The sequence below is a fragment of the Bos indicus x Bos taurus genome, chromosome 12 (assembly GCF_003369695.1).
Source record: "Bos indicus x Bos taurus breed Angus x Brahman F1 hybrid chromosome 12, Bos_hybrid_MaternalHap_v2.0, whole genome shotgun sequence".
Classification (NCBI taxonomy): Eukaryota; Metazoa; Chordata; class Mammalia; order Artiodactyla; family Bovidae; genus Bos; species Bos indicus x Bos taurus.
Window position 1 is genome coordinate 24427452 of NC_040087.1, and position 10253 is coordinate 24437704.

Here is a 10253-nt window from a genome sequence, read left to right on the forward strand (position 1 = left end):
ACCAGTGTTCCTATTTGTAAATTGTCCTACCTGTTTTAGAAAGGTGTTATTCCATTCTTAGGAAGTCAGAATAGTATACTTGACTATCTTTAATTTGCAGGGTGGTTTTATACTGCTATAAACTATCATACAACACAATGGTAACTGAAGTTGCTGAGTTACTGCAATATAGACTGGCCAGGCAAAGTAACAGAGCTTCTTCTCAAGTTTAAAAGCCCTGTCTTTAAAGCCCTCAGCAGGCTTCTGTACCACTGGTGCTGTTTGACTGTGCATTGTCTCGACGTGGTATAGTCCCTTTTTGTTATCTTGGTGCTCTCTCCCTTTCAGTTTTGTTCTCATCACTCTCAGGAAAATCATCTTTCCATACCTACCTACGTTTAACCTAACTAGATTTTTTTCCCTCTCTTTGCAGCAGTTACGATTCTTGCAGCATCAAATGGCTATGGCAGCAGCAGCAGCACAAACAGCTCAGCTACATCGTCATCGGCATACAGGCAGCCAGTCAAAAAGTAAAATGAAGAGAGGCACGTCAACCACTCCAAAATTCTGAGTCTTGAATAGTTTTCCTTTTTAAAAACATAAGAGCATTGAATCAAAAGGATTCGGAGTTTCTACTTCATTTTTGTTTTTTAAAATGTGTCAGTATTTTACATTGTTAGACATACAAACTTTATACAGAAATTTGATTTTTAAATAAAAACAAATAGTTTTTAAATAAAAACAGGGAAATGGTTTAACAAACCATTAGGGTTGGTTTGCCTAAGTCATTGTTTCTTAAAAATGGTTTCACGGTACATAATACAGAAGTGACCTGAGAAATACTAGAAACATCTTTCAAAAGAATGTAGTTTGGTATTTATTTAGTATAAAAGGTTTGTGCACAGTGTAACAAATACAGTTTTTATAAATCTGTTTTGAAAACGTGGTTGCTCATTTGGGTTTCATACTCTTAAATACTTCATCCATCAGTTTTTTTACTTCTTTGTGTCTTGTAACTGCTCGGCTCATACAGTCTTGAAGTTTAGCTCCAGTCAGTCCACTTCCACCTGAAAAATTGTGCCAACACTTAATTCTTACATGACCTATATCATGTCAAGTTAGAAAACAAAATTTGAATAATATAAACCAGTGATATGGTCTCAAGATTTGTAGGTATGTATTAACAAGACCTCCTGAAGTTTAAGAACCACTAACATATAAGATGCAAGGCATCTTGAGTAAATAAAACATCCCACATTCCATTTGGCCCTCCCTAATGTAAGGAAGCTCACTCTGGATTTTCATCTACATGTTTAGTACTGAGATGGAAGAAAAGTGCGTGCCTGGTTTGTGAAGACAACAGAGCCTGCCTTCCTCGTCCATTACAACTGTTAGGGTTCCAGTTGCCAGATGTTCCTCCTCTTCAGTAGGATCAACTATAAGCAGAGTGCTATTTTAAAAATAAAAAGGTATACATTATCAACCCATTAGACACATTTTATGTTAGAAAAGTAAGTTAAACTTACTACCTGCATTTTAGCTTAGATGGGAGCTAGACAGAACCGGTAGAAACCAGAAAAGCTAGTAGCAAGCTGAAGATTGTACTTGTAAGAATCTTTGCCCTTCAGTTAAATACACAACCTTTTGATTAACTTACTCATCAAACACAGCAAAGGAAGTTGCAACTGGATGAGTTCTAATATTCAAATAACTTTTCTTCTTTAAATTAACTTCTGCTAAAGCAGTTTCTTCATTTATAGTAACTTCAGGCAACTGTACTACAAAAAGGCAAATATGTTAAGTCAGTTTCTCACTCCAGTTAAACAGGGCATTCTATGCTTGATTAATTCACTTTTCCCTCTGTTTAAACTTGTCCAGAAGTATTTTTTGTTTTAAACTTTATTTTGTATTGAGGTATAGGAGGGCACGGCAACCCTCTCCAGTAGTCTTGCCTGGAGAATCCCAGAGGAGCCTGGTGGGCTGCAGTCCGAAGGGCTGCACAGAGTTGGACGCGACTGAAGAGACTTAGCACTCACACTCACACAACCAATTAACAAACAATGTTGGCACAGTTTCAGGTGAACAGGGAAGGGACTCGGCCATACATATACATGTATCCATTCTCCCCCAAATCCCCTCCCAGCCAGGCTTCCACATTAATACTGAGCAGAGTTCCATATGCTATACAGTAGCAGAAGTATTACTTAACAAAACAAAGCAAATATGGTGGATACAAATACTGTTTTTCTTTAATTTAGAAACATGTGGATAGATAAGTCCTCACAAAAACCTTTAGAAAATTTTACCAAAACAGAACACTGGCGTTTAAGTAGGAATATTCCCTTTTATTAAAGTTGCTTACCATTTTTTAAAGCTGCTAACAAAGCAAAGGTACAAGCATCCAAAATGTTTCCATCATGGTTGAGGCAAATGAGATCACAGTACAAAACCCAAGCAAGCTAAAACGGAGTTGACAAAGAAATTAAAGCTTTCTGATAGGTATAATGTGGTATTTGTTTCTACTCACAAACCACATCCTTGGTTAAACAATCAACTTTTGAAGCAAAAACTTAAATTAACCTTTATAAAGTAAAAAAGTGAGCAAGTTTGGTAAAAGCTGGCTTCTAACTACCAAAAGCTGAACAAGTGAACATCTCCATTTCCCCTCAAGGGAGCTACAGATGTAGGAGGAATTTCCATTCTTACTGCTAAATTAGCAGATGAGGGAATTGCTTCTGAAAAGCCCAAATGAGACTCAAAATGTGTTCTACCACAGAAACCTTAATACATGAAATTTTTAGGTCTCACACTGCTTAATAAATCAATATAATCAAACATGAAAAGCCTCTAGGTACTTGTCAATGTAGTTCAAAGTTTTCAGACAGACTTGAAATTTATAATGTGGATTCACCTTAAACATGTTAGCTGATCAGATATTAACCATCTGCTGGAAAAAAATTTTAAATGACTGCATTATTAGTTGAAAAAAGATTACATCAGCTTAAAAGATAGTTTCTAGCCAGGCAATGAAGTAAACAAAATTTACTGGGTTTTTTGGTGAACTATATCTAGATAGTTACAGAGTAGGAGTGATTTTTTTTTTCTTTAATTCCATCTAGAAACAAGATATCTGTATTTAAGGCTTCTGTGTTTTTTATATTTTCCCCACCCCAAAAAACACTTCAGAATTAATAAAAGCTCACAGCTTCTTTACTCCCTCTTACCTTTCCTGAAGAGATGCATAAGTCTTCTTTCTGAATTATCTGTGAACTTGATTTAAAGACAGCACAGTAAACAAAAGTTCAGAAACTCTAAAGTGAATGACAGTCAAACTTTATCACGATAATCTTACTTTTCAATGACATCTGCAATGAACTGGCTGGCCACTTGGGCCTCTTCTCCAGGAGGGCCAGACCGAAATCTCGAGGAACACAGAGGTGATAGATCCACATTAGGAACTGAAAGAAACACTGCAGCTGTGAACCAAATTTCACCTCTGGTTTAGTTTCAAAGGTGTTATCCACTGCAAAGGCAAGTGGAAAGCATATAACACATCAATTACATTCTTTTCCATTTTTCGTGAAAGTCTTGCTGCTGCTGCTGCTAAGTAGCTTCAGTCGTGTCCGACTCTGTGCGACCCCATAGACGGCAGCCCACCAGGCTCCTCTGTCCCTGGGATTCTCCAGGCAAGAATACTGGAGTGGGTTGCCATTTCCTTCTCCACGTGAAAATCTTAGGCTTAGATAAAATTTATATTTTTTTTGACTTTTTCTGCACAAAAAAATACACTACCACACAGCACCCCAAGCATCTATTTAAGACTTCCTTCAATTGTAAATTATTCACAAAAGTTTTTAGGTTTCTTTCAAAGTACCCCAATCTGGAACAGTATATAGCCTCACTAATCATACCAGCTGTTGTGCATTTTTAAAATGTTGGTTCCCACCATAAAGAAAAGATGGTCCAAGTTAAGAAAAAGAAAATCATAGTGGTATAAAGTAAGTTTATGAAAATAGAAAAGTTCGCAATTACACCCCTTTGCCTAAGAGTCAAAGGTTGATGCTTGATGACACCTGTATAAACTGATCAAACAAGTTTGACAAAGGTATTTACAAAATTCTGTACCTTGCTGTTGTACTATCTTCTTTTAACAATTTCAATATTTAACAGGATTATTTAATTTACACTATCTTCTAACATACATACATTAAACTTTTCAGGTCTGAAGCTTCTGAATAATTTTCAATTCACCCACTAAGATTTAACTATAATAGTAATAAAGTATTTATTAAAAAATTACAAAACCATTTAACTTACCAACATATCCTTTATCAGGGGCATCTGTTGGTGGTGCTCCAAATTCCTAGAAGCATATAAATGTTTCCATGTGAAAGAAGCTACTAGAAAATTGTGAAGACAGCAATCAGTCAAGGAAGGCTCTACCAAAGACCATCTTAGCTAGTTGGCAACATCACGAGCATCCACTGTGCCTGGGAAGGTGGGTCAGGGGCTCTGGAGACATCAGCACCACTCGCACTAGCTCCGCAAGGCAAGAAGGCGGTATGGCAAAGCTGACTAGTGCACCTCAGCAAAATGACCGGAGGTTCTTAAAAGTTCTGCCCCACCTCTCTTCTCCCTACTCAGTAGCCAAGAATCTGAATTTAAACCCCAACCTCAAATGAGACAATATTAAGCCCCTAACCTGGCAAGTCTTGTGAAATGTCACCCCACCTTTATTGGGGAAGAATCTCAACTTAGCCTGAGTAACTCAGAGCTCAGTGTAGTCAAAGCAGAGACTTTGGAGTCAGCTTAAACTGAAGTATCTGGAGAGAAAAATTTCCAGTGACTCTTCAGAGGATTGAGTTCAATTCAGTCGCTCGATCGTGTCCGACTCTGCGACCCCATGAATCGCAGCATGCCAGGCCTCCTTGTCCATCACCAACTCCCGGAGTTTACCCAAACTCATGTCCATCAAGTTGTTGATGCCATCCAGCCATCTCATTCTCAGTCGTCCCCTTCTCCTCCTCTGCCCAATTCCTCCCAGCATGAGGGTCTTTTCCAGTAAGTCAACTCTTCGCTTGAGGTGGCCAAAGTACTGGAGTTTCAGCTTAAGCATCAGTCCTTCCAATGAACACCCAGGACTAATCTCCTTTAGGATGGACTGGTTGGATCTCCTTGCAGTCCAAGGGACTTTTTTTTTTTTTTTTAAACTTTACAATATTGTATTAGTTTTGCCAAGTATCAAAATGAATCCACCACGGGTATACCTGCGTTCCCCATCCTGAACCCTCCTCCCTCCTCCCTCCCCTACCCTCCCTCTGGGTCATCCCAGTGCACCAGCCCCAAGCATCCAGTACCGTGCATTGAACCTGGACTGGCGACTCGTTTCACACATGATATTATACATGTTTCAATGCTATTCTCCCAAATCTCCCCACCCTCTCCCTCTCCCACAGAGTCCATAAGACTGATCTATACATCGGTGTCTCTTTTGCTGTCTCGTACACAGGGTTATTGTTACCATCTTTCTAAACTCCATATATATGCGTTAGTATACTGTATTGGTGTTTTTCTTTCTGGCTTACTTCACTCTGTATAATAGGTTCCAGTTTCATCCATCTCATTAGAATTGATTCAAATGTATTCTTTTTAATGGCTGAGTAATACTCCATTGTGTATATGTACCACAGCTTTCTTATCCATTCATCTGCTGATGGGCATCTAGGTTGCTTCCATGTCCTGGCTATTATAAACAGTGCTGCGATGAACATTGGGGTACACGTGTCTCTTAAGAGTCTTCTCCAACACCACAGTTCAAAAGCATCAATTCTTCGGTGCTCAGCCTTCTTCACAGTCCAACTCTTACATCCATATATGACTACTGGAAAAACCATAGCTTTGACTAGACAGACCTTTGTTGGCAAAGTAATGTCTCTGCTTTTTTAATCTGCTATCTAGGTTGGTCATAACTTTCCTTCCAAGGAGTAAGCGTCTTTTAATTTCATGGCTGCAGTCACCATCTGCAGTGATTTTGGAGCCCCCCAAAATAAAGTCTGACACTGTTTCCACTGTTTCCCCATCTATTTCCCATGAAGTGATGGGACCAGATGCCATAATCTTAGTTTTCTGAATGTTGAGCTTTAAACCAACTTCTTCACTCTCCTCTTTCACTTTCATCAAGAGGCTTTTTAGTGCCTCTTCACTTTCTGCCATAAGGGTGGTGTCATCTGCATATCTGAGGTTATTGATATTTCTGCCGGCAATCTTGATTCCAGCTTGTGCTTCTTCCAGCCCAGCGTTTCTCGTGATTAAACTGGGCAATTCTGAAAGTACCCAACATAAAGTGCTAGAAACAGCAAGTACTCAGTAAATGGTAGCTCTTACTCCCTCAGACTTTTAAGCAGTTTTCTACCCATTTGCACAGATTAAATGCCATCACTGTATAAAAATGTGTCACCAAAAACCTCTTAAAATTTCTCAAATTACAACCAAATTCTTTAAAAATTAAAGGCAGTGAGGATTTTTTTAAAAATTGTTTCATTTCAGCAGATTTGCAAATGTTCACAAATTATAATTAAGTCATTAAACTTGGGTTGTATTATCTAAAATTCAAAGGTGAAAACTTGGGAAATGAAAATAAATACTAAAATACCTGACTGCCTAATCAACAGTAGAATTATAGATGTATATTATAATCTAATGTATATGAAGCTAACTTAGTAACTCAAATCTTGGTAATAAGTATATTAAACCTACCGCTTTAATTCCACAAATTACTGTAGTATTTCCCAGCTTCACTAAAGCAGAACCATCTGCGGTACCAATCGAACCTGAAAAGTATTTTAAAAAAATGAAAAAGTTTTCTTCTTTTACGTATGATTTTTGTCTCTAAATATCTAAGTTGTCCATGAAAATGTACTCCTTCCTTGAGTCTCTGTAAAATTACAGTTGACCCTTGAACAACATGGGCTTGAACTATACTGGTCCACTTATACAAAGATTATTTTCAATAAATACTTCCATAGTACTACATGATCCACAGTTGGTTGAATCTAAGGATGCTGAACCTTGGATATGGAGTGCCAATCCATAACAGTAAGATTATACTCGGATTTTCAACTCTGTGAAGGCCGGTGCTCCTAACCCTCTCAGTGTTCAAGGGTCAACCAAATTGTTTTAGGATTATTATTCATTTTCTTGATTTTGAGTGAGTCATTTGTCATTCAATCACAGGGCTGTTATAAAAATTAAAATCTCTTGACAGAAAAATCACTGTGATCCCTTACACATGGTAGAATTTATCTGAAATACTGTTTAAATGGCTCAGAGGCTAAAACCTGGGAATGTCATATGGGTAAAATTGGAAAATTCCATGTTTGCAACAGAAGATTTAATAAGTGTAAGGTATAGAAGGAAACCAAACCTTACAACTTTTGAAGGAAGGGGGGAAAACACTTCAGAGTTACTTTAAATTTAACATGAACATAAAAACTGAAAGGATGTGCTTAGTTGCTCAGTCGTATGCGACTCTTTTGTGACCCCATGCACTGTAGCCTGCCAGGGTCCTCTGTCTATAGGATTTTTCAGGCAAGAATACTGGAGTGGGTTGCTATTTCCTTCCCCTGGAGATCTTCCCCACCCAAGGACTGAACCTGTCTCCTGCACTGCAGATAGATTCTTCATGCACTGAGACATTTGGGAAGCCCACTAGTGAGAGGAGAGTGAGTTAAAAAAAACTCTACAAATAAAAACTTGCTATTAAGAAAAAAGATTCTATTTTCAGAACTGAAGCAACTTCAACATTCTCTTTTAGAATTCAATGTACTCTCACCTACGTTGACAGTTGTGGTTCTGAATTCACCAAGTTCTCTTCCATCAGGACGGCAATTCTCTTTCTAAGTAAATATATGAAAGTAGATTACAGCTACATGTATATCTTACACAGACCAGGGAAAACACACTGAACCTCATTAATTCAAATAAATTAATCTGTATTACTTTAAAACTGTCTTTTAAAAACTGAAGTATACTTGACACATTAGATGTATAACATAATGATCAATACTTGTATTTATGAAAAAAGCATATGATACCATTATCGAAAGGCATCACATAATCACCTTTACTTACCAGAAATCTCCTGTAATACTCCAGAGGTTCCACAGTTCTGAAAGACATGTGAAAAATATGAGATAAATTATAAATCAATATAAATCCAGAAACAATAATCTTAATGGTGGGGTGATGGAGCAGAAATCTCCAAAATTTGTAACTAAGTTTCTGTTATGAATTCTAGTTTATATTGCCACATGTTGCTAATTATAAAAAGTAGCTACCTTTGCAATAACAATCACACTCAAAGACTGACTTTAATTCTGCTTTAAACAAGTGTAAGTAAGGAGACCAAAATCCTAGGTCTCTTTAAAAAGATAATTAATCCAGGTGTGCATCACTCACACTTTGATGCAGGAATACTTTGTTAGTAGGAAAAAAAAATTACGTATTTATTTTCACTATCCCGTGACTTAAATTTAGCATATTCTTCGATTACGAGCATAGGCAATAAACCACTATAATATTAGCCCTACCTGCGACTTCAACAACTACAGATTAAATGTTTTTGTTTTTACTTTATAGTTGCCTAAGGTAAGTGTAAGGCGTATCATTACTTTGAAATTTCAGGAGTTACTTTAGACTTCCCACTAGGCCTTCTCTAAGAAAGTTAATTTCAAAACAGGTATTTCACTGTGTCAAAAGCCCAGAGTTTATAAAAATACATGGTCGTTTCAATATAACTGGTTTCCTTTGGAATCCTATTTATTTTATCCATTTAAAACTGGACTCAGAATGAAAAGCTATAGCCTTCCCCAGAGAGTAGCACCAAAAACGCTTAAGGAAAACCTTTCTAACAAGGCAGAATCCTTTTACACATAAACTACTGGGCAGGGAAAGCAGGGTGCCCTGAGATTTTGACGCAAAGCTTTTTACAAGATTACAAGTGTCAGATGTGCAGATGACACCACCCTTATGGCAGAAAGTGAAGAGGAACTAAAGAGCCTCTTGATGAAAGTGAAAGTGGAGAGTGAAAAAGTTGGCTTAAAGCTCAACATTTAGAAAACTAAGATCATGGCATCCGGTCCCATCACTTCATGGGAAACAGAAGGGGAAACAGTGGAAACAGTGTCAGACTTTATTTTGGGGGGCTCTAAAATCACTGCAGATGGTGATTGCAGCCATGAAATTAAAAGACGCTTACTCCTTGGAAGGCAAGTTACGACCATCCTAGATAGCATATTCAAAAGCAGAGACATTACAACAAAGGTCCGTCTAGTCAAGGCTATGGTTTTTCCAGTGGTCATGTATGGATGTGAGAGTTGGACTGTGAAGAAAGCTGAGCACTGAAGAATTGATGCTTTTGAACTGTGGTGTTGGAGAAGACTCTTAAGAATCTCTTGGACTGCAAGGAGATCCAACCAGTCCATTCTGAAGGAGATCAGTCCTGGGATTTCTTTGGAAGGAATGATGCTAAAGCTCAAACTCCAGTATTTTGGCCACCTCATGCGAAGAGTTGACTCATTGGAAAAGACTCTGATGCTGGGAGGGATTGGGAGCAGGAGGAGAAGGGGACGACACAGGATGAGATGGCTGGATGGCATCACTGACTCGATGGACATGAGTCTGAGTGAACTCCGGGAGTTGGTGATGGACAGGGAGGCCTGGCGTGCTGAGATTCATGGGGTCGCAAAGAGTCGGATACGACTGAACGACTGAACTAAACTGAACTGAACTGAACAAGTGTCTCCTGGGCAGCAAAGTCCACTACACACCAAGCCTAGCGTTCGCACCGGGTACCGGCTCAGCACAGTCCTTCCTATCGCCCGCCTCAGTGTGAAGAAGATGCGCCCTTTCCCTTCAGAAAGGGAGACGTTCAGTTCTCCCGCCCAACGTCTGCTTCTGCGGTGGAAACAAATGGGAACCAGGTTGGGTGGCCTCCCGATGAGAAAATCCCAAGGGTAGAGTAGCCACCGACCGGTAGGCTACAAACTCGCGCCCGCCAGCCTACCGCACTCACTTGAACCCAGCCGCCATCTTCCGCCCGCGGATCTGCGCATGTGCCGCGTCTGCGCCTGCGTATCACCGCCGCTCCGGCCCGCGCTGCTTTTTCGCTTCAGCACTTTCAACATTGATTCTGCTACCTTATATCTAGAAGGCAGGGTTGTATGGGCCAGAGTAGAGGTAGAAGAAGTGAGGACGGTTTCCCGCATGGCTTCGCT

At 39.1% G+C, this 10253-nt stretch overlaps 2 protein-coding genes across 13 annotated transcripts in view; one reads left to right on the top strand and one right to left on the bottom strand.

The window, feature by feature from the left end:
* The window catches only part of SUPT20H (SPT20 homolog, SAGA complex component), a 39469-nt gene extending 38548 nt beyond the window's left edge, over window positions 1-921 (top strand). For 11 of the 12 annotated variants that reach the window (XM_027557377.1, XM_027557388.1, XM_027557384.1 and 8 more), the window contains one exon: window positions 413-921. In XM_027557377.1, coding sequence (XP_027413178.1) covers window positions 413-550 — 138 coding nt within the window. In that variant the 3' untranslated portion in view covers window positions 551-921. The remainder of the gene's footprint in view (window positions 1-412) is intronic. The other variant, XM_027557386.1, reaches the window with a different exon arrangement.
* Window positions 833-10116, bottom strand: EXOSC8 (exosome component 8). The gene is made up of 11 exons (XM_027557393.1): window positions 10052-10116; window positions 8110-8146; window positions 7811-7874; window positions 6736-6809; window positions 4297-4342; window positions 3332-3437; window positions 3204-3249; window positions 2342-2438; window positions 1637-1757; window positions 1323-1429; window positions 833-1046 (listed from the first exon to the last, which is right to left on the bottom strand). Exons 1-11 carry the CDS (start codon window positions 10066-10068, stop codon window positions 931-933), a joined length of 831 nt encoding a protein of 276 aa, XP_027413194.1. The 5' UTR covers window positions 10069-10116; the 3' UTR covers window positions 833-930.
* Window positions 10117-10253: the final 137 nt, after the last annotated feature.